Here is a 24,240-nt window from a genome sequence, read left to right as displayed (position 1 = left end):
ACCATTTCTACTTTGTCCCTGTTGATGTAGACAGGGGCATGTTCTTCACCAAGCTTCCTGTAGTCGATGACAATCTCCCTCGTTTTGTTGACATTGAGGGAGAGATTATTGTTGCCGCACCAGTTCACCAGATTCTCTATCTCATTCCTGTTCTCTGTCTCGTCATTGTTTGAGATCCGACCCACTACAGTGGTGCCATCAGCAAACTTGAAAATCGAGTTGGAGGGGAATGTGGCCACACAGTGCCATGGACTCCCCTCTCTCTCTCTCCTTTCTAAACCTCCTGCCCCACACCTTCAATCTCTGCTCCCTGATCTGTTTCCCTCATAATTTTGTACACCACATCCGGTCACCCCACAGCGTTCTCTGCTCCAAGGAAAACACCTGATGAAGGGGTAAATCTCTGAAAGCCAGTGGCGTTTGCTACCAAATAAACCTGTTGGACTTTAATCTTCTTACCAAGGAAAACAACCCCAGTCTAATCAGCCTCTCTTCCTGGCTGAAACGCTCCAGCACAGGCAACATCCTGGTGAACCTTCTCCACACCCCCTCCAGCACAATCATATCCTTCCGATAGTGTGGTGACCAGAATTGCACACAGTGCTCTAGCTGTGGCCTAACCATACAGCACCATCATCACATCCCTTGAAGTCACAGAGTTATTCTCTGCTGTGGGTTGGAGCCGAGAGCAATCCGTGCTTATCCACATCAGCTTCGTCTGCTTGGGGCTTTTCAGAGAATCGTAGAACCCCTACAGTGCAGAAGGAGGCTATTCGGCCCATTCAGAGCCTGCAATGACAACAATCCCACCCAGGCCCTCTCCCGGTAACCCCACGCATTTACCCTGGCTAATCCTCCTGACACTAAGGGGCAATTTTAGCACGGCCAATCCACCTAACCTGCACGTCTTTCAGACTGTGGGAGGAAACTGGAGCACCCGGAGGATACGCACACAGACAGGGGGAGAACGTGTAGACTCCACGCAGACGGTGACCCGAGCCGGGATTCGAACCCAGGTCCCTGGCGCTGTGAGGCAGCAGTGCTAACCGCTGTGCTACCCTGCCAAATGGGCTAGAACTTGAGTGATGCTTTAAAAAGGCCATTTGATTTAGAAGATAGAACAATACGTGACACAAAAGTCTGAGGTCACGTACCAACCGACTCAAGAACAGCTTCTTCCCTGCTGCTGTCAGACTTTTGAATGGACCTACCTCACATTAAGTTGATCTTTCTCTACACTTTAGCTATGGTTGGAGTAGTACATTCTGCACTCTCTTCTTTCCTTCTCTATGAACGGTAATGCTTTGTCTGTAACGCGCAAGAAACAATACTTTTCACTGTCTCCCAGTGCATGTGACAATAATAAATCTAATGTATGTACTCTTATGAACAGTATGCTGTGTCTGTATTGTGCTCCAAAAACAATACTTTTCACTGTATCCCAGTATATGTGACAATAAATAAAATTACAAACAGCACAGGAGCAGGCCCTTTGGCCCACAATGTTGTGCTGAATATGATGCCAAATTAAACTAACCCATTCTGCCTGCCCTTGCTCCATGTCCCTGTTTCTTGTTTATTCATGGATTTATCCAAAAGCCTTTTAAACTCCCCTTTCATACCTGCCTCTGCCTCCACCACCACCCCATTCCAGACACCTACCACTCTCTCTAAATTGCCCCTCACATCTCCTTTGAACTTTCCCCCTCTCACTGAGTGAATTTGAATCCAGACAAGACCTTAAGACATAGGAGCAGAATTAGGCCACTCAGCCCATCAAGTCTGCTCTGCCATTCAATCATGGCTGATGTTTTTCTCATCCCCAGTCTCCTGCCTTTTCCCCATAACCCCTCACCCCCTTATTAATCAAGAACCTATCTATCACTGTCTTAAAGACACTCAATGACCCGGCCTCCACAGCCTTCTGTGGCAAAGAGTTCCACAGATTCCCCACTCTCTGGTTGAAGAAATTCCTCCTCATCTCTGTTTTAAAGGATCGTCCCTTCAGCCTGAGGCTGTGCCCTCTGTTCTGGTGGGTTAGGTGCACTACCAGTGCCTAATTCTCCTCACATCTTTTCCCCTGACATTCAATTCCTTCATCCAAACATGGGATACTGTGAAGGGTAGTTTCCTGGTAAGGTTACCACACTCCTAATCCAGAGGCCAGGACCAAACTGCACGGACTCCAGTTCAAATCCCAGCAAGGCCAAAATGAGGGTTTATACCTGAATAGTTAGTAAGTCTGGAATTAAAAGCTAGTCTCAGTAATAGTGACTGTGCACCTTGTAGATTGTTGTTAAGAATCCATTACGTTCACTCATTTATTGTAGAATCCCTACAGTGCGGAAGGAGGCCATTTGGTCCTCGAGTCTGCATCGACCGCAATCCCACCCAGGCCCTATTCCTGTAACTCCACATAGTTACCCTACTAATCGCTCCAACGATACATCCTGAGACACTAAGGGGCAATCTATCATGGCTAATCCCCTTAACCCGCTCATCTTCACATCTTTGGACACTAAGGGGCAAATTAGCATGGTCAATCCACCCAACCTGCACATCTTTGGATACTAAGGGACAATTTAGCACGGCCAATCCACTCAACCTACACATCTTTGGACTGTGGGAGGAAATTGGAGAACCCAGAGGAAACCCATGCAGACACGGGGAGAACATGCAGGCTCCACACAGACAGTGACCCAAGCCGGGAATCGAATCTGGGTCCCGGGCGCTGTGAGGCAGCAGTGCTAACCCACTGTGTCACCTGGTCTGGCCTATATGTAATCACAGCAATGTGGTTGACTCTTAAGCTGCCCCTCTGAAAGGGCCGAGCGAGACACTCAGAGAGGCCAACTGGGGATGGGCAGCATCGCAAGGAAGAATAAAGGCACAAGTTTCAAAGCTGTGCCATTTGGTTTGTGAATGTGCGACGCACACGATGGAGGAATTTCCCTTTGTAAGTGTTGATTATCTACCCTGGATCCCATCGGGTGACACAGTGGGTTAGCACTGCTGCCTCGAAGCGCCAGGGACCCGGTTCGATTCCAGCCTTGGGTCACTGTCTGTGTGGAATTTGCACATTCTCCCCGTGTCTGCGTGGGTTTCCTCCGGATGCTCCCGTTTCCTCCCACAGTCCAAAACACGTGCTGGTTAGGGAGCTAAACTCTCCCTTGGTGTAACCCAAACAGGCGCCAGACTGTGGCAGCTAAGAGATTTTCACACGGTAACTTCATTGCGGTGTTAATGTAAGCCTACTTGTGATACTAAAGTTTATCTGTGGCCGTCCTGGACAGTTCCTGTGGCTGTAGTGAATTTGCAACCCTGCTGGACTTCCTGTAATCACCCTGTTCCTTCCTGTTTCACCCTTGTTTCACTCTGCAGCCGGCTCTCAAGCGGAAACGCACCGTGGAGGACTTCAATCAGTTCTGCAACTTTGTTCTGGCGTACACGGGTTACATTCCGCCCTGCAGAGAGGTGAGACACGCCGAGCCGGGCTAGGATAACCCATCTCCATTTGCTCCCTGTTCCCAGCTGCATCAAGCCTTTCAGTGAATGACCGGGAGGCTTTGTGGCGTCCTCTTCCTACCTGGGCCGGTGGGTCCCTTCCCTGCCTCTGGGCCAATGCATTGGGTCCCTCCCAGTGGGGTCACCTCCCTGCTCCTGGACCAGACATTCCGAATGCAAGGATGAGACAGGGTGGATTCAGAAAGAATGTTCCCGATGGTGGGGGGAATCCGGAGCTGGGGGCGGGGGGGGGGGGGGGTGGTCAGAGTTTGAGGATAAACCTTTTAACCTTTTAGGACTGAGGTGAGGAGACGTTTCTTCACCCAGAGGGTGGGGAATGTGTGGAATTCACTCCCACAGAAAGAAGTCGAGGCCAAAATGTTGTGTGATTTCAGGAAGGAATTAGATATCGCTCTTGGGGCTAAAGGGATTGGGGTGGTTAATCAGGATATTGAATTCATAGATCCTTAGGCCATTCAGCCCATCGAGTCTGCATCGACGACAATCCCACCCAGACCCTATTCCCGTAACCCCTCATATTTACCCTAGCTAATCCCCCTGACAGGAAGGGGCAATTTAGCATGGACAATCCGCCCAACTTGCACATCTTTGGAGCGTGGGAGGGAACTGGTGGAAGCCCACGCAGAGACGGGGAGAACGTGCAGACTCCACACGGACAGTGACCCAAGCCAGGAATCGAACCCGGGTCCCTGGCACTCTGAAGCGTGGATAGCCAGAAGCTTTTTCCCAGGGCGGAAGAGTCAGTTACTAGGGGGCACAGGTTTAAGGTGCGAGGGGCAAGGTTTAAAGGAGATGTACGAGGCAGATTTTTTACACAGAGGGTGGTGGGTGCCTGAAACTCGCTGCCGGGGGAGGGAGTGGAAGCGGATACGGTAGTGAGTTTTAAGGGGCGTCTGGACAAATACACGAATAGGATGGGAACAGAGGGATACGGTCCCCGGAAGGGTAGGGGGTTTTAGTTCTGACGGTCGGTTCAGGCTTGGAGGGACTGAAGGGCCTGATCCTGTGCTGTAATGTTCTTCGTGAGGCAGCGGGTATTAACCGCTTTGCCCCCTGTGGCCTCCACCTGCCCCGGCTCTTTGTTTCTCTGCGTGACGCCAGTCCTGCAGCGAGCAATGACATACAAACCTCTCCCTGACTCTATAAACTTGCCATACCACCGTTCTAATCCTCTCCTCTCTCCTTCTCCCTCCCCACCCACCGCCGCCTCGCTCTGAATTCTCTCAGGAGTGTGACTGGACGCCATCGAGTTCGAACTCGCCCGCGCAGACGGACAGCGTCTTGGACAGTGACAGCTGGGACTCCACCCAATCCGTTGACTTTGACACCATCCAGAACTTTGTAAAAAAGGCCAACTCTGCCAAGAGGAACGGCTTCCAGCAGCTGAAACCAGCAGGCGGCTTGTTGGAGCGGCTGCAGCTCAGGGACTCCCTCTACCCGCCCCCCGAGCAGAAGAAGGAGAAGCGGAAGAAGGGCTGGGGCGCGGAGGCGGAGAAGCAGCGGGCGCCGGACCGGGAGAAGTCCGGCTTCTCCCGCATCAAGAGGAGGAAGAAGTGGAAGGTGAAGAAGGAGAGGGCGGAGAAGAAGATTAAGGCGTCGCTGAGTGAGACAGACTCGGACGAGGAGGTGGTGAAGGACAGCTTTCTTCCCGAGCCGCTGAGGGCGGAAGCGGCTGTGGCTTACTCTGAGAACTATCCGCTGGAGATCAAAGAGTCCCTGTGTATGGGAAACAGCCACGATGGGGCTAGCAGCTCCAGTGAAGGTGAAACCCGCATCATGGATGAAGACATCATGGTGGAATCAGGTCAGTTCAGAGCAAATATTTCCGCACAGTTTTTTAATTCTTAGGCCTGAAACAACAAAGAAAACCACTGGGCGGGTGAAAGTCTGGCCAATTTCCTTTCGGTAGCTGGTTGGAATTTCACACAGGACTGAATCTCAAGCTGCCTCGGCAGAAAGTGCTGGAAAATCTCAGCGGGTCTGGCAGCATCTGTGGAGAGAGAATAGAGTTTCGAGTGTGGATGACCTTGCTGCCTCACAGCACCAGAGACCCAGATTCGACTCAGGCCTTGGGTCACTGTCTGTGTGGCGTTCTCCCCGTGTCTGCATGGGTTTCCTCCCACGGTCTGAAAGATGTGCAGGTTAGGGGGATTGGTCGTGCTAAATTGCCCCTTAGTGTCCAAAGATGTGCAGGTTAGGGGGATTGGCCATGCTAAATTGCCCCTTAGTGTCCAAAGATGTGCAGGTTAGGGTGGATTGGCCGTGCTAAATTGCCCCTTAGTGTCCAAAGATATGCAGGTTAGGGGGATTGGCCATGCTAAATTGCCCCTTAGTGTCCAAAGATGTGCAGGTTAGGGGGATTGGCCATGCTAAATTGCCCCTTAGTGTCCAAAGATGTGTGGTTTAGGAGGATTGGCCATGCTAAATTGTCCCTTAGTGTCTAAAGTTGTGCAGGTTAGATGAATTGGCCATGCTAAATTGTCCCTTAGTGTCCAAAGATGTGTAGGTTAGGTGGATTGGCCATGATAAATTGACCCTTAGTGTCCAAAGGCGTGTAGGTTAGGTGGATTGGCCATGATAAATTGACCCTTAGTACCTCCTAGTCAGCACAGCTTTATCAAAGGGAGGTGATATCTGACAAATCTGATAGAATTCTTTGAGGAGGTAACAAAGACATTAGATAAAGGAGAGCCAGTCAATGTGATTTGTTTGGATTTCCAGAAAACCTTTGACAAGGTGCCTTACAGGAGGCTGCTAAAGAAGCATGGTGTTGGAGGCAAGATACTGGCACGGGTAGAGGATTGGCTGACAGACAGAAGGCAGAGAGTGGGGATAAGGGGGTCCTTTTCAGGATGGCAGCTGGTGACTGGTGGTGTGCCTGGGGGTTGGTGCTGGGACCACAGCTTTTCACAATCTACATTCGTGATCTGGAAGATGGAACTGAGGGCTTGGCTGCTAAATTTGCAGATGACAGAGATGTGTAGAGGCACAGGTTGTGTTGAGGAAGAGGTCGGGGGGGGGCGGTGGTGCTGTGGAAGGACTTGGGCAGGTTCGGCGAGTGGGCCAGGAGTCGCAGGTGGAATACAGTGTGGAGAAGTGTGAGGTTATGCACTTCGGAAGGAGGAATAGAGACACAGACTGTTTTCTAAATGTGAAAATGCTTAGGAAATCAGAAACACAAAGGGATTTGGGAGTCCTTGTTCAGGATTCTCTTAAGGTTAACGTGCAGGTTCAGTCAGCAGTTAGGAAGGCAAACGTAATGTTAGCATTCATGTCGAGAGAGCTAGAATACAAGAGCAGGGATGTATTTCTGAGGCTGTGTAAACCTCTGGTCAGACTCCATTTGGAGTATGGTGAGCAGTTTTGGGCCCCGTATCTAAGGAAGGGTGTGCCGGCCTTGGAAAGGGTCCAGAGGAGGTTCACAAGAATGATCCCTGGAATGAAGAGCTTGTGGTTTGAGGAATGGTTGAGGTTCGCAAGATACTGCGAGGCCTGGGTAGAATGGACATGGAGAGGATGTTTCCACTAGTGGGAGAGCCTTAACCTCAGAGCGAAGGGACGCTCCTTCAAAACCAAGATCAGCCAGAGAGTGGTGGTTGTGTGGAATTCATTGCCACAGAGGAGACCAGATTATTGAGTGTCTTTAAGACAGAGACAGATAGGTTCTTGATCAATAAGGAGATCAAGGGTTACAGGGAGAAGGCAGGAGGATGGGGATGATAATCATATCAGCTATGATTGAATGGTGGAACGGACTCAATGGGCCAAATGGCCTAGTTCTCCGCTCCCTTATGGTCCAAAGATGTGTAGGTTCGGTAGGTGGTAAATGTGTGGAGTTGCAGGGACAAGGTGCAGGAGAGGACCTGGGTAGGATGCTCTGCCAGGGAGTCAGTATAGACTGGATGGGCCGAATGGGATTCTATGAAGTATCCTGGGACGTGCTGAGCAAATGAAGTGTTAAAACACTTTGTGTTTTTAGCTGGAGGGCTGCTCACTTAAAGGAATTGGAATCATTTTAGTGGGTCAAATGCAACACAGTCAAGCTGAACTTGGCCCAAGGTGGTCATTGGCAGGTCGATGGTGTCCAGCAGTGGGAGCATGGAAGGGGCTGGAATTGGTGGCGTGATCTCGGTCTCCTTTTGGGAGTGGCTTTCGTGACGCTGCTTAACTTTCCAGGACTGGCCACTTGAAGATTGAGGGTGGAGGGTGGTTGTAATGTTTAGTAATAAGAGCAGAAAGTGCTGGAAATCCTGACAGATTTGGCATCATCGTCTGTGGAGGGAGGAACAGAGGGGCAATATTAGGGGCAAGAGGCTAGCAAGAGAAAGAATTGGCCCGCTCAAGGACAATGGAGAGAGGGTGTGCGTGGAGCCAAGGGAAGTGGGTGAGATCTTTAATGAGTCATTTGTATCGGTATTCACCAAGGAGAAGGACATGATTGATGTTGAGGGTTGAGATGTGTGTGAACGCTCTAGAGAATGTCAGTGTATCAAAGGAGAAAGGGTTGAGCATTCTAAATTGTATTAAGGTAGACAAGTCCCCAGGACCGGATGGGATTTATCCCGGGGTATTGCAGGAGGCAAGGGAAGAAATAGCTGGGGCTTTAACAGGTATCTTCACATCCTCTTTCACCAGAAGTGAGGTTCCAGAGGATTGGAGAGGAGCCAATGCTGTTCCCTTGTTTAAGAAAGGAAGCAGAGGTAATCCAGGAAATTCCAGGCCGGTGAGCCTGACATCAGATACTGAGGGACAGGATATATGCGCATTTGGAGGAAAATGGACCAGTTCGTGACAGGCGGCATGGTTTTGTGTGGGAAGATCATGTCTCACCAACCTGATTGAGTTTTTTTGAAGAGGTGACAAAGATAACTGATGAGGGAAGGGCTGTGGATGTAGTTTATATGGACTTTAGTGAGGCGTTTGACAAGATTCCACGTGGCAGACTGGTACAAAATCGCATGGGATTCGGGATGGGCTGGCTGGATGGAAGACAGAACTGGCTTGGCTGCAGAAAACAGAGTAGCGATAGAAGGGAGTTTTACAGAATGAAGATCTGCAGCTAGTAGTGTTCTGTAGGGATCAGTGCTGGCACCTGTGTTTGTTTGTAGTAATATATAAATGGTTTGGAGGAAAATGTGGGTGGTCTGATTAGTAAGTCTGCAGGTGACATGAAGGTTGGTGGAGTTACTGATAGTACCGGGGAGTGTCAGAGGATACAACAGGATATGGATGGCTTGGAGACCTGGGCACAGAATCAGCAGATGGAGTTTAATCCAGACAAATCGTCTACATCTCTATAAACACGAGATGATGGATTTTGGAGGATCGGGTTCAGGTGTGAATTATACTGTAAACGGCAGAACCCTGAGGAACATGAACATGCAGAGGGATCTGGGCGTGCAGCTCCACAGTTCCCTAAAAATGGCCACACAGGTGGCCAAGGTGATTAAGAAGGCATGACACACGCTTGCCTCCATCGGCTGGGGCACTGAGTACAAGAGTTGGCAAATCATGTTGCAGCTATATAAAACCTTAATTAGGCCACATTTGAAGTATTATGTGCAGTTCTGGTCACCACAGTACAAGAAGGATACAGAAGCTTTGGAGAGAGTGCAGAGAAGGTTCACCACAATGTTGTCTGGTCTCGAGGGCGTTGGCTATGAGGAGAGGATGAATAAACTAGGATTGTTTTCACTAGGAAAGACGGAGGCCAAGGGGAGACTTGGTCTACAAAATGATGAGAGGCACAGACAGGGTGGATAGTCAGAGGCTTTTTCTCCCGGGTGAAAGTGTCAATTACAAACGGGCAAAGGTTTAAGGTGAGAGCGGGAAAAGTTTAAGGGAGATGTGTGGCGGAGGTTCTTCATGCAGAGATGGGTACCTGGAACGTGCTGCCAGAGGTCGTGGTGGAAGCAGGCACGTTAGCAACATTTAAGAGGCATCTGGATGGGTACATGAATAGGGAGGGTACAGAGGAATAGGGACTGAGTAAGGGCAGAAGGTTTTTTTAAGTTTAGTTAGGGCATCGGGATTGGTACAGGTTTGGAGGGCTGAAGGGCCTATTCCTGTGCTGTACTTTTCTTTGTTCTTTGACCAGGGACACTGTAGACCTCACTCCCATGGAGAGTGGGGGAGAATGTGGGACTCGCTCCCACGGGGAGTGGGGAGAACGTGGGACTCGCTCCCACGGGGAGTGGGGAGAACGTGGGACTCGCTCCCACGGGGAGTGGGGAGAACGTGGGACTCGCTCCCACGGGGAGTGGGGAGAACGTGGGACTCGCTCCCACGGGGAGTGGGGAGAACGTGGGACTCGCTCCCACGGGGAGTGGGGAGAACGTGGGACTCGCTCCCACGGGGAGTGGGGAGAACGTGGGACTCGCTCCCACGGGGAGTGGGGAGAACGTGGGACTCGCTCCCACGGGGAGTGGGGAGAACGTGGGACTCGCTCCTGGAATTTTGTCTCCCAGAGGGTTATAGATGCTCCATTGTTGAATTTATCTACAGCTGTGGGATAGACAGATAAGGTTTCAGTTTATTTATTAGTGTCACAAGTAAGGTTTACATTAACACTGCAATGAAGTTACTGTGAAAATCCCCAAGTCGCCGCACTCTGGTGCTTGTTTGGGTAACACTGAGGGAGGATTTAACACCTAACCAGCACGCCTTTCAGACTGTGGGAAGAAACTGGAGCACCCGGAGGAAACCCACACAGACACGGGGAGGACATGCAAAAACTTCACACAGACAGTGACCCCGAGCTGGGAATCGAATCTGGGTCCCTGGCGCTGTGAGGCAGCAGTGTGAGCCACTGTGACTGCCCGTGTTTTTGGCCCTTTGGGGAATTAAAAGGTACGGAGAGGGGGTGGAAAAATTGGAGGTAAATCCAATATCAGCCCAGATAGTATTGAATGATGGAGCATGCTTGATGGGCTGAGTGGTATCTGATTTCATAGAATCCCTCCAGTGCATATTTCTAATGGTCTTACAAACTGCAGCTTGGGTGAAGAGGCCTGTTATAGCGCCCTCGATCCTGTGCAGTAGACCACAGCTACAGAGGGCCCAGACTGGTTTGCCATTAAGGACAGCACAGGGACAGGCCCTTCAGCCCCTTCAAGCCTGCGCCGGCCATGATGCCTGCCTAAACTAAAACCGTATGCACTTACGGAGTGCTTATCCTTCCATTCCCATCCCATTCCAGGATGTGGAGGCTCTGGAGAGGTGACAGAAAAGATTTACCAGGATGTTGCCTGGTATGGAGGGCATTAGCTATGAGGAGAGGTTGGAGAAACTCGGTTTGTTCTCACTGGAGCGACGGAGGTTGAGGGGGGAGACCTGATAGAAGTCTACAAGATTATGAGGGCCATGGACAGAGTGGATAGTCAGAAGCTTTCTCCCCAGGGTGGAAGAGTCAGTTACTACGGGGGCACAGGTTTAAGGTGCGAGGGGCAAGGTTTAAAGGAGATGTACGAGGCAAGTTTTTTTTACACAGAGGGTGGTGGGAGCCTGGAACTCGCTGCCGGGGGAGGGAGTGGAAGCAGATCCGGTAGTGAGTTTTAAGGAGCGTCTGGACTATTCCATGAATAGGATGGGAATAGAGGGATATGGTCCCCGGAAGGGTAGGGGGTTTTAATTCAGTCGGGGCAGCATGGTCAGTGCAGGCTTGGAGGGGCCGAAGGGCCTGTTCCTGTGCTGTAATTTTCTCTTCTTTGTTCTATTCATGTATCCATCTAGATGCCCATTAAATGCTGCTATCATACCTGCTTCCACCACCTCCCCAGGCAGCACGTTCCAGACACTCACCAACCTCTGTGTAAAAAAAAACTTGCCTCGCACATCTCCTCTAAACTTCTCCCCACGCACCTTAAACCGATGTCCCTGAGTACTTGACTCTTCTACCCTAGGAAAAAGCATCATGCTATCCACTCTGACCTCTATTAGGTCTCCCCTCAACCTCCGTCACTCCAGTGAGAACAAACTGTGTTTACCCAACCTCTCCTCACAGCTAATGCCCTCCAGACCGGGCAACATCCTGGTAAATGCAGAAGAGATGGCCTAGTGGTATTATCGCTAGACTATTAATCCAGAAACTCAGCTAATGTTTCTGGGGACCTGGGTTCGAATCCCACCATGGCAGATGGTGGAATTTGAATTCAATATAAAATATCTGGAATTAAGAATCTCCTGATGACCCATTGTCGGAAAAACCCATCTGGTTCCTTTAGGGAAGGAAATCTGCCGTCCTTACCCCGGTCTGGCCGACATGTGACTCCAGAGACACAGCAATGTGGGTGACTCTCAACTGCCCTCCAAGGCAACAAGAGATGGGCAATAAATGCTGGACCCAGCCAGTGACACCCATGTCCCAGGAATGAATTTGAAAAAAAACCTCTTCTGCATCCTCTCCAAAGCCTCCACAACCTTCTGGGAGTGTGGTGACCAGAATTGAACACTATATTCCAAGTGCGGCCTCACTAAGGTTCTATAAAGCTGCAACATGACTTGCCAATTTTTAAACTGATGCAGGCAAGCATGCCGTATACCTTCTTGATTACCTTCTCCACCTGCGTTGTCACTTTCAGTGATCGGTGGACGTGTACGCCCAGATCCCTCTGCCTATCAATACTCCTGAAGGTTCTACCATTTTAGTGTAAAATGGACGCAGTAAAAAGTCTCAGAACTGGTTAAAGTCCGACAGGCTTACCTGGAATCATGAGCTTTCAGAGCGCTGCTCCACATTCTCCGCACTCACCTGATGAAGGGGCAGCACTCCAAAAGCTCGTGATTCCAAATAAACCTGTTGGACTTCAACCTGGTGTTGTGAGACTTCTTACTGTGCCCACTCCAGTCCAACGCCGGCATCTCCACATCTTTGGGAAATCAAATGGAATTGATTGGCTGCTTCCCGAGGGTTGTGTTTTAGAACATGGAGCATTCCAGCGCAGTACAGGCCCTTCGGCCCACAATGTTGTGCCAACCAGTGGAACCAATCTAATGACCCTCTAACCTAAACTATTCCATTTTGGGGAGGGGGGGGTGGGGGGGGGAGTGTGGCAGGACAGGGCGAGGCGGGTTTGGGGGGGGGAGGGGGACAGAGGGCTTTCTGTTGTGACTGGGGAGCTGACACTGCCTGTCCCTGCAGACGATGACTCCTGGGGCCTGGTGACCTGCTACTGCCAGAAACCCTTTGCGGGCCGGCCCATGATCGAGTGTAACCAGTGCAACACCTGGATCCACCTGTCCTGCGCCAAGATCCGCAAGTCCAAGGTGCCTGACGTCTTCTTCTGCCAGAGGTGCCGGGAGGGCAAGAAGCCGAATCCCAGTCGGAAGAAAGTCCCCTGAATCCAGCGGTTTCGCGTCCGTGACTCCGTTGGAGCGAGCGAGGCTGAAGGAGGAGAAACAAACATTGAAAAGACTCGGTGCGGGGGGAAGGGGGTGGGGGTAAAGGGGGGAAGGGGTGGGGAAACGAAAGCACAGGCGTAACGAGGAGTGGTGAAAGACAACGCCGGGGAAGTTGGGGCGGGGGGGGGGGTCAGGGGGAAAGTGAAAGGGGGGGGGGTCGGCCTGGGAACTGTTCGCCTCGTAAAGAGGCGACTGAATGCGAGGAAGGGTCCTGTTGCAGAGCGACTTCCAGCCTCTGACTCCGGTCGCTGTCCGGGAGTTTACCCCACCCAACTTGGTGAGGGGGGGAGTCAGAGAAGTGGCCTCCGCATAGTACTTCCACCCCCTGCCCCCCCTTCTTCCTCCGCCCTCCCCCCCCCCCCCCCCCTCCCTCCAGGAACCCCCATTCCCCCCTCGCAATATTGCAAAAGCAGCAAACGAGACAAAAAGGACAAAAAAAAGATTGACTTTTGTTTGAGAGAAGTGGATCCACCTGTTTCTTATTTTTTTATATGAAGGGTCTATCAGCACAGGGAGCCCCCTCCGCCCCACTCCCCGGTTCGGAGGCGGAGGGGATTCAGATGGACGCAGCCACCTATCCAGACCGCAAGCCGTGTGGTCGGTCCGTACACGGCGGGGGGAGAGAACGGGCACCTTGTTGGAAGCTTCAGGTTTAACAAGCCGCGGGGAAGGCAGAACTTCTCATCGAATTAAATCATCCCCCCCCCCCGTAACATTTTATCAACCTTTCTCTTCGCTTTCCAGTCTTGCAAAAGCTGCCTTGAATTTTGTGCAGCCGAGGGGTTTGGGTGGTGGGGGGGGGGGAGTCCCCCTCAGCGTTGAGCTCCCACACATCCCTGTTGCTTCCTTTCTCTCCGGTTCCCCTGGTGGGGGGCTGGGCTGCCGGAGGAAACCAGTCCGAGGCAATCGAGTCACAATCTTGATGCCGGGCCAGAGGGGAAAGGATAGTGAGGGGGTGGGGGAGCCGTTTCAAAATTGCCGGTTCAGTGACACCCCCCCCGCCTCCCGCCCCCCCCAGTCTCCCCTCCCCACCCGCGTGAAATGGGTATTTCCGTCGCAAAGGAGGAGACTGACTTTATTCCTGCTGCCCGTGTGAGCGTTACTGGGTATGGCGTGGTCAGTAAAGAGTCTCACAACACCAGGTTAAAGTCCGACAGGTTTATCTGGTAGCAAACGCCGCTAGCTTTCGGAGCGCTGCCCCTTCCGTCGGGTGAGTGGGGAGCTTCTGATCACAAACAGAGCAGATCTGGATGTGGCATGGTCCCCAGAGCGGATCCGGTGTGAGTTGCCATGTCTGTGTACGGTGGAACCTGGTTGGAAACCACCAGCCGTGGAGACGGGGTGGAGGGAAACTTGTTTGCGTGCTTATGTTGTGTTTTGTTTTTGAAAGATGCCCTTGCAGTCTGGAAGCTGTGGGGGTCGGGTGGGGAGGTGCTACTATGTGCACAGAATTGCCACCTAATGACACGGCTGGGGAAATGTAGCCTGCTTGTCCACTCATTGGGTCATCTGGCGGCGTTTTTAACCAGTCCCGCCTCCCACTGCCGTGATCTGTGGTTTGAAAGCACTGATAAGCTCCCTTCCCTCTCTGCCGTTCCCGAAGTGAATCGCTCAGTTTAATACTTAGACAAGCACAGCCGCTTGAGGCTGCGATTCCCTGTTGTCTTGGTTTGCTCAGAGAATGGCTCTCCGCTGACCCCTGCTGCAAACTGCCCCTGTGGCTTTGAGGGCAGGGGTCCAGCCTCTGTCGTCCTTCTGGCACAGTAAGAAGTCTCACAACACCAGGTTAAAGTCCAACAGAAATATCTATATCTGCCTTGTTTGTGAATAGAACTCCCACTCGCCTGACAAAGGGGGCAGCGCTCCGAAAGCTCGTGGCTCGTGCTACCAAATGTTGGATTTTAACCCAGGTGTTGTGAGACTTCTTACTGTGTTTACCCCAGTCCAACGCTGGCATCTCCATATCATCCACAGAGACCGGGAGGGGGGAGATGGCGACGTGTTATTGTCACTGCACTCATAATCCAGAGCCCCGGCGTGATGCTCTGGGGACCCAGGTTCGAATCCCGCCACAGTAGCTGGTGACATTTGAATTTTAAAAAGTCTGAAATGAAACTTGTTTGTTTGTCGTTTTGAAAAGAAAGCCCCATCAGGTTGACTAATGTCTTTTAGGGACATCCTTCCCTCGCCCTGGCCTACCTGAGACTCCAGAGCCATGGCAATGTGGATGAGTCTTAAATGCCCCTCTGAAATGGCCGAGCATTCAAGGGGCAAATAGGGATGGGCAGTAAATACAGGGCCCAGTGACACCCACATCCTGTCAGTGAATCAAAAAGACAGACTGACACGCACAGACCAACGCATGCACACGCAGACCAACACACGCACACACAGACCGACACACAGACCAATGCACGCACACGCAGACTGACACACAGACCAGCACACGCAGACTGACACACAGACCAGCACACGCACATGCAGACCAACACACGCACGCAGACCGACACGCAGACCAACACACGCACACGCAGACCAACACGCACATGTAGACCGACACAAACCAACGCACGCACGCGCAGACCGCGACAGACCAACGCACGCACGCGCAGACCAACGCACGCACACACAGACTGACACACACAACAATGCACAGACATGCAGAACAACACGCACACACACAGACCAATGCATGCACTTGCAGACCAACACATGGACACACACACCAACACACGTAGACTGACACACAGACCAATGCGCGCATATGCAGACACGTGCATGCACAGACCCATGTGCAGACCGACATGAAAGCACAGAATGACGCATTAGATCTACTTTGGGGTGAGATGGTGGCGGGTGGTCAGTACCTGTGGCGTTTACCCAGTGCTGGTGTTAAGATTGTCCGCACTCTCCCTGTTTTAATACTCAGCACCGTGCAGCAATTCTGTCAAATCTGCTTCCGTCTGGCTGTGCCTTTGGGATTAGGGGGGGCTGGAGGAGGGGAGTAGAGGGATCAGACATTCCACTGTCCATTCCTGTGTGGAGGGGCAGCAGTCCAAATAATGGGGAGGGTTGAGGGGGGGTGGAATTTGAAAGCGGGTTAGAAGCGAATCACTTTTTTAACAAAAATGTTCAATTACTCAGGACTCGGCGTACTTCAGCGATGCAATCTTGTAAATATTTAAACCTCGTGCCTGTGCAGAATAAGGGGGGGGGGGTGGTTTTAGTCAGTCCCGCAGTGAACTCCCAGCGGTGTAGACACACAGCCAGTTAGTATACTGCTACCACGGTGCTGTCGTGGACAGGGAGGGTGAGTGGGGTGGGGAGATTATATATTGAACTGGTCTGCCCTGTTTTCTTTTAATTCCTTGCTGTACTGATGACTTGAATGTAGCGTTCTGAGTTTTGGGGGGTAGGCCGGGGCAGGGTGCGTTGCAAGTTTAATGGGGGCCACATTGTGTGCGCGTGTGCGCTTGCGCCACCCGGAATTGGTTCGGCACTCAGACTGCCCGATGTACACCGACCACGAGGAGGTGGTGCTGTTAGGGTTCATCCGGACGTCACGGTGCTAAGGCACAGGGTGAGTCAATGCATTGGACACATTGTGCCCCCTCCTCCACCCCCCACCCCGTTGCGCCTCAATGGAGGGAGCACACAGGGAGAAGGATCACTTGAGCAGCAGCTGGTCCCGTTCTCCCCTCCCTTTGCCCCAGCAATCAACCTCCGGGGAAATGGGATGGAGGCAGATACCTTTTTGCTGGCGGCCCTCTCCCCCCACCCCACCCATGTTAGATGCTGAATGCAGTGTGGGGAATGAACCCCAGTCTTTGTCCGAAGGTGGAGCGTCTGCCTGGAATGTGGACTAAAACAGAGTGGGGTTTTTTTTTGCAAATGTGCTGGTGTAAATAAGTGTTTTCCCAACGGTGTGGGCAAATAATTCACCAATTTTTCTTTTTGGAAGAAAATAAACACTTTTTTTTTGTAATGCTTGCTTATACTTGTTGTTTCTCCTTCTCTTTGTAAGAGGTAGCCGCTCGCTGTTTAATGTGAGGGCATCTTGCACAGTAACAGTGACCAGCCCAGGGGGGAAGTCCCCTTCTCATTTCTCCACACCTCGAGCCCCCTCCACTTCCCTTCCCTGTGGCAGGGTAGGAGCTTCATAGAAACCCTACAGTGCAGGAAGAGGCCATCTGCAGCCACCATAATCCCACCCAGACCCTCTCCCCGTACATTTGACCTGGCTCGTTCCCTTGACACTGAGGGGCAATTTTAGTGCAGCCCATCCACCTAACCGGCACGTCTTTGGACTGTGGGAGGAGACCCAAGCAGACACGGGGAGAATGTGCAAACTCCACAGAGATGGTGACCCAAACTGGGAATCGAACCCAGGTCCCCGGCAGCAGTGTTAACCACCGTGCTACCCGTATCCAGCCGCCTCTTGATTACATTCAATGTTTTGGCATCAACTACTCCCTGTGGGAATGAACTCCACAGGCTCACCGGGTGAAGAAATGTCTCCTCACCTCCGTCCTAAATGGTCCACCCCTGATCCTCAGACTGTGATCCCTGGTTCTGGACTCCCCCCACCATCGGGAACATCCTCCCTGCATCTACCCTGTCCAGTCCTGTTAGAATTTTATAAATCTCTATGAGATTCCCCCCTCATTTGTCTGAACTCCAGCGAAAACAATCCTAACCTGGTCAATCTCTCCTCGTACATCAGTCCCTCCATCCCCGGAATCAGCCTGGTAAACCTTCACTGCACTCCCTCCAGAGCAAGAACATCCTTCCTCAGAAAAGGAGACCAAAACTGCCCACAATACTCTAGGTGTGGCCTCACCAAGGCCCCTGTATAATTGCAACAACATGTCCCTGCTCCTCTACACAACCTCTTGCACTGAAGGCCAACATACCATTTACCTTCTTTACCGCCTGCTGCACCTGCACGCTTACCTTCAGCGACTGGTGCACCCAGGTCCCTCTGCACACCTGCCCTCTCCCAATTTTCAGCCGTTCAGGTAGCAATCTGCCTCTTGTTTTTGCTTCCAAAGTGACTAACCTTTTAGGACAGAGGTGAGGAGAAATTTCTTCACCCAGAGGGCGGTGAATGTGTGGAATTCACTCCCACAGAAAGTAGTTGAGGCCAAAATGTTGTTTTTGGGGGCTAAAGGGATGGGGGGAGGGGGTGAAACCAGGATATTGAATTTGACAATCAGCTATGATCAGATGAATGGTGGAGCAGGTTGGAAGGGCCGAATGGCCTCCTCCTCCTCCAGTTTCCATGAACTGTACAACTCGGGAGAAGATCGGGAAACGGGTTCTCGTCTGAGCTTGTAGGAGACACGAGACCTCCCCCCCAAAAGAGTCCTGCAGCCAACTGTTGTTCCCCCTCCCTCATCACCACTGAGAATTGGCTGGTTCCACTGCCCACTGTGGATAACCCTGACCATCAGAGCCCTTACCGGGGACAACTGGGTATGGCGGGATGGATTAATTAATGAATTAAGCATAATTAAGGGCCAATTCTCTCTCCCATTTTCTTCTGTCGGGTTAAAGATACAAAAATCTGAGGTCACGTACTGAACGACTGAAGAACAGCTTCTTCCCTGCTGCTGTCAGACTTTTGAATGGACCCTACCTCACATTAAGTTGATCTTTCTCTGCACCCTAGCTATGACTGTAACACTACATTCTGCACTCTCTCCTTCTCTATGAACGGTATGTTGTCTCTATGCAAGAAACAAGGAGGCCTATAGTGTGTTTGTGTTTATTAACGGGGGTTTGAGTTTAAGAGCTGTGGGGTTATGCTGCAACTCTAACGGACGGTGGGGAGACCACATTTGGAATATTGTGTGCAGTTCTGGTCTACCTCACTATAAGAAGGATGTGGAAGCATTGGAGAGAGTGCAGAGGAGATTTACCAGGATGCTGCCTGGTTTGGAGGGTAGGTCTTATGAGGAAAGGTTGAGGGAGCTGGGGCTTTTCCCTTTAGAATGGAGGAGGATGAGAGGCGACTTCATAGAGGTTTATAAGATGATGAGGGGAATCGAGCAGACGTACAGAGACGAGTTCCTCGGGGGGATGTAGCTGTTACTAAGGGCATAACTTTAAGGTTCATGGTGGGAGATATAGGAGGGATGTCCGAGGTAGATTCTTCACTCAGAGAGTGGTTGGGGTGTGGAATGCACTGCCTGCTGTGATAGTGGAGTTGGACACTTTAGGAACTTTCAAGCGATTATTGGATAGGCACATGGAGCACACCAGAATGATAGGGAGTGGGATAGCTGGGTCTTGTGTTTCAACATAGCTCAGCACAACATTGAGGGCCGAGGGGCCTGTACTGTTCTATGTTCACCGGATCCCAATACATGTGACAATAATAAATCAAATCAAAACCTAACCTCCACGTCTTTTGGACTGTGGGAGGAAACCGGAGCGCCTGGGGGCAACCCACGCGGACACGGGGAGAATGTGCAGTCTCCACAGGAACACCAAGCCGGGAATCGAACCCCGTGTCCCTGGCTGTGTGAGGCACCAGCGCTAACCCCACTGCTGCCACCCACGCCATCCAGTGGTACAGGCGGTGGGTACAGCAGGATCGAATCGAGTGGAGGGTCTGTGCAGCACCGTGGCTGGAGGGCGGGTGGGATCTGGTGAGGGCGAGAGAGAGAGAGGGCGTGAGATTCTGAGCTACACACGGCGGCGGCTAAAAGGTCCTGGCACGGCAGGGCAGGGCAGGCCTGTCTGATCCTCTGGATGAGATAAGCAGGTTTGACCTGCCCTGGCCTTGAAGGGTCACTGACGTTTATTTAGTTAACTTGGCAAGTGGTGGCGGGTACTAAAAATAGGATCCAGGCCTCCCCCCGCCCCCCCAAGCCCAAGGACTCGGGTGAGTGAATCGGCCGTGAGGACCGAGACCTGGGAACCACTTCCCTGAAGCTGTGTGCGGCACCCTCCCTTAAATTATCTGCAGCTTTTAATCGCTTGTCCTTGCCCACGCAAATGAGGTCCAATTAGGCTCAGATTGGGGGTGGGGGACCCCCCACCCCGGGGTGGGCCCTCGGGATGGCTGGGAGTGGGGCAGCAGGAAAATTGACCGAGTGTCAACAGTGGCTAAATTTATCCTGCTTCGTGCGGGCAGTGTGCATGAACCGCAGCCAGCGGCAGCACACGCCGTCCCCCGGGAGCCTTGCAAACGTGTGCCTCTGCAAGCCTTGTTTAAACAGCCCCTCTCTTCCTGCAATTAGGCGCAGTCCCGGGGAGGCACGTTCTGGCAGCCAGTCTTCCTCGAGCCACTCAGGACGTTTGGTGGGAAACAGGAATCCAGCCGGAGAACAAAAGAGAAGAAAGGGAGGCCGAGGCTTGGGGTGTCTGCGCATTAGCACCACCCCAGATACAGATCAAAGATGTTCTTTTGGGAGGGATCCTTCTAAACTGCCCGGAACAATCAGAAATAAATTAGTTCTGGCAGAGGGCCGTACCTCCCATGGAGAGACACAGCGTGGTGTCTGGGCCAGAATTCAGGGCCTTCCCGCTCACTCCCCGATCCGTGAGGGCAAAACGGGTGAGAATCGGGGAAAATAATGAAGAACTTGCGCCTCTCTCCCAACCTCAGAACATTCTCAAAGGATTTTCCTTTGAGCGGCTGATTTATACACACACACGAGCGGCAATGTTTTCAGTTTTATTTTATTGTCACAAGTAGACTTACCTTAACGCCGCAATGAAGTTACTGTGAAAATCCCCTAGTTGCCACACTCCAACTCCTGTTTGGGTGACACCGAGGGGCAATTTAGCATAGCCAATCCACCTAACCTACACATTCTTGGACACTAAGGGGCAATTTAGCACGGCCAATCCACGTAACCTGCACATCATTCGGACTGTGGGAGGAAACCGGAACACCTGGAAGAAACGCACGCAGACACGGGGAGAACATGCAAACTCCACACAGACAGTCACCCGAGGCCGGAATTGAACCCGGGTCCCCGGCACTGTGAGGCAGCAGTGCTAACCCACTGTGCCACCTTGCCGCCCCCATTTTGGTAAACGGAGAGAGAGAGTATAGAACACACAGAGGGGTGAACTCGTAAAGAAGTCAGCATGCAGGTACGACAGGTCATTCAGAAGGCGAATGGAGTGTTGGCCTTTATTGCAAGAGAGATGGAGTATAAAATGAGGGAGGGATTGCGATGAGTGTCCAGGATTGTCAAGACCACACCTAGAGTGTGTGTTCAGTTTTGGTCTCCTAATTTACGAATATCTTGAAGGATTTCCAGCCTCTTGTCCTGGATCTGTTTGTGTAATTTAGTTGTAATCTTCGTTAAAGAAATGGTTTTAGTCACAGCAAAAAGAAACATATTTTCATTACAAAGATTTGATTTGATTTATTATTGTCACATGTTTAAAAGTATACAGTGTAAAGTATTGTTTCTTGCGCGCTAAACAGACAAAGCTCCCTATCTGCTTCAAGAAGATGACCAGGCAGGGTGCCGTAATGACTATCGGCCGGTGGCTCTGACATCCATCACTATGAAGTGTTTCGAAAGGTTAGTCATGACAAGAACCTTTTGTAGTTCCTTGCGGTCTTGGGCAGAGCAGGAGCCCAGACCAAGCTGTGATACAACCAGAAAGAATGCTTTCTATGGGGCATCTGTAAAAGTTGGTGAGAGTCATAGTGGACATGTCAAATTTCCTTCTGAGAAAGTAGAGGCGTTGGTGAGTTGTGGCCCTGGAGTCGCATGTAGGCCAGACCAGGTAAGGACGGCAGATTTCCTTCCCGAAAGGAACATTAATCTTTCAAAGTTTATTTATTCGTGGCACAAGTAGGCTTACATTAACACCGCAATGAAGTTGCTGTGAAAATCCCGTAGTGAACTAATTGGGTTTTTTTGACAATGGGTCATCAGTAGATTCTTAATTCCAGATATTTTTTATTGAATTTAAATTCCACCACCTGCCATGGCAGGATTCGAACCCGGGGTCCCCCAGAACATTAGCTGAGTTTCTAGATTAATTGTCTGGCAAGGGACATAGGGGCAAAGGAGAGAGTGCAGAATGTAGTGTTACAGTCATAGCTAGGGTGTAGAGAAAGATCAACTTAATGCAATGTAGATACTCGAGGCAGAGCTGGTTTCATAAAGTTTGCGTTCTCAGTTTTTTATGTAAAATGAGTTGCAAACTTCCCTCTTGATGATTTTAGACAGTTGTCCTTTTCAATAAATGGTTTGAGGTCTAAGTTATTTTTCTTTAAAGATTTGTCGTTGGGTGACACGGTGGCACAGTGGGTTAGCACTGCTGCCTCACAGTGCCTGGGTTCGATTCCTGGCTTGGGTCACAGTCTGTGCTGAGTCTGTATGTTCTCCCCGTGTCTGCGTGGGTCTCCTTCGGGTGCTCCAGTTTCCTCCCACAGTCTGAAAGACACGCTGGTTAGGTACTAAATTCTCCCTCAGTGTACCCAAACAGGCGCTGAAGTGTGGCGACAAGGAGATTTTCACAGTGACTTCATTAAAGAGTCCTAGAGGTTTGCAGTATGGAAACAGACCCTTTGGCCCAACTTGTCCATATTGCCCCCTTTTTTAATCACTAAACTAGTCCCAATTGCCCACATTTGGCCCATATCCCTCTGTACCCATCTTACCCATGTAACTGTCTAAATGCTTTTTAAAAGACAAAATTGTACCCGCCTCTACTACTACCTCTGGCAGCTTGTTCCAGACACTCACCACCCTCTGTGTGAAAAAATTGCCCCTCTGGACACTTTTATATCTCTCCCCTCTCACCTTAAACCTATACCCTCTAGTTTTAGACTCCCCTACCTTTGGGAAAAGATATTGACTGTCTAGCTGATCTGTGCCCCTCATTATTTTATAGACCTCTATAAGATCACCCCTCAGCCTCCTACGCTCCAGAGAAAAAAGTCCCAGTCTATCCAGCCTCTCCTTACAACTCAATCCATCAAGTCCCAGTAGCATCCTAGTAAATCTTTTCCACACTGTTTCGAGTTTAATAATATGCTTCCTATTAACCAGTGCTAATGTGAGCCTACTTGTGACACTAACAAATAAACTTTTTTGTAACCCGTTGCAAGTGGTATGAAATTGAATGTGTGTGAAGTGGGGTTAAGGAAATCCATTGGTATTGGGTTGACTTGAAAGCAAGTTCGTGAATGTAGTTCAGTCCAACACTATAGTTAAGAAAGCCCCACCAACGCCTCTACTTTCTCAGAAGACTAAGGAAATTTGGCATGTCCGCTACGACTCCCACCAACTTTTACAGATGCCCCATAGAAAGCATTCTTTCTGGTTGTATCACAGCTTGGTCTGGGCTCCTGCTCTGACCAAGACCACAAGGAACTACAAAAGGGTCGTGAATGTAACCCAATCCATCACGCAACCAGCCTCCCATCCATTGACTCTGTCTACACTTCCCGCTGCCTCGGGAAAAGCAGCCGGCATAATTAAGACCTCCCCGCACCTCGGACATTCTCTCTTCCACCTTCTTCCGTCGGGGAAAAAGATACAGAAGTCTGAGGTCACGTACCGACCGACTCAAGAACAGCTTCTTCCCTGCTGCCGTCAGACTTTTGAATGGACCTACCTCGCATTAAGTTCATCTTTCTCTACACCCTAGCTATGACTGTAACACTACATTCTGCACTCCTTTCCTTCTCTATGAACGGTATGCTTTGTACAGCGTGAAAGAAACACTGTGTACTAACACATGGGACGACCATAAATCAAATCAAAAAGATGGACAGAATCTTGTCCAAAGTGACCGATGACCCAGACCAGACCTGAGTCAAACAGGGGTTCTCATCTCATGTCTGTCTGTCTCTGCTGGTACCGCCTGGCACTTTTGGGAGGGGATACTTGTTTAATTTAGTCCTGTGTTTTCACTGATTTTGCGCCCAGATTAAACAGAAAATAAATAACAAAAATTCAAATGAACAGGGAAAAAAAAATCTCCAACTTGAACCTGGGTCGAACCCACACACGTCACTTAATAGAAAAGGATTTTTTTTAAAAAAAATCCTCCCAGGCCACTGTATAAAAGCCACAGTGCAGGACGAGAGAGCGACAGATCTTCAAAACCAGAGGCGAAGGAAGATCCCAACATCTGCACAATTCAATCAGAGAAGGATTCGGAGCGAAACGGAAGGTATGAGTCTTCTTCAAGGAGTTGGGGCGGACGAGTCGAACCTTATATTAACCTGATTTATTCTTACGTGACAGAAATACGTAGATAATATTATACCTTAATATCTTGTACCATTTTTCTTTAGCTCCATCATCAGAGGCTGGATAGACTGGGACT

The 24,240-nt window shown here is 50.7% G+C and overlaps 1 protein-coding gene across 1 annotated transcript; it reads left to right on the top strand.

The window, feature by feature from the left end:
• The first annotated feature begins 2,938 nt into the window (after positions 1-2,938).
• On the top strand, positions 2,939-12,942 carry LOC145337086 (PHD finger protein 23-like). The gene is made up of 4 exons (XM_080181834.1): positions 2,939-2,956; positions 3,382-3,474; positions 4,753-5,329; positions 12,665-12,942. The coding sequence occupies exons 1-4, from the start codon at positions 2,939-2,941 to the stop codon at positions 12,862-12,864; spliced, it is 888 nt and encodes a 295-aa protein (XP_080037960.1). The 3' UTR covers positions 12,865-12,942.
• Positions 12,943-24,240: the final 11,298 nt, after the last annotated feature.

Source organism: Carcharhinus amblyrhynchos, unplaced genomic scaffold (genome assembly GCF_965287045.1).
Source record: "Carcharhinus amblyrhynchos unplaced genomic scaffold, sCarAmb.v2.hapA scaffold_43, whole genome shotgun sequence".
NCBI classification, from domain to species: Eukaryota; Metazoa; Chordata; class Chondrichthyes; order Carcharhiniformes; family Carcharhinidae; genus Carcharhinus; species Carcharhinus amblyrhynchos.
This window is presented reverse-complemented; position numbering and strand designations above follow the sequence as displayed.

Bases quoted from the DNA above. Each gene is read 5' to 3' on its own strand.
- LOC145337086 (XM_080181834.1), top strand. The intron at 3,475-4,752 runs GTGAGACACGCC...GAATTCTCTCAG, and splicing joins ACATTCCGCCCTGCAGAGAG to GAGTGTGACTGGACGCCATC. The intron at 5,330-12,664 runs GTCAGTTCAGAG...CTGTCCCTGCAG, and splicing joins AGACATCATGGTGGAATCAG to ACGATGACTCCTGGGGCCTG.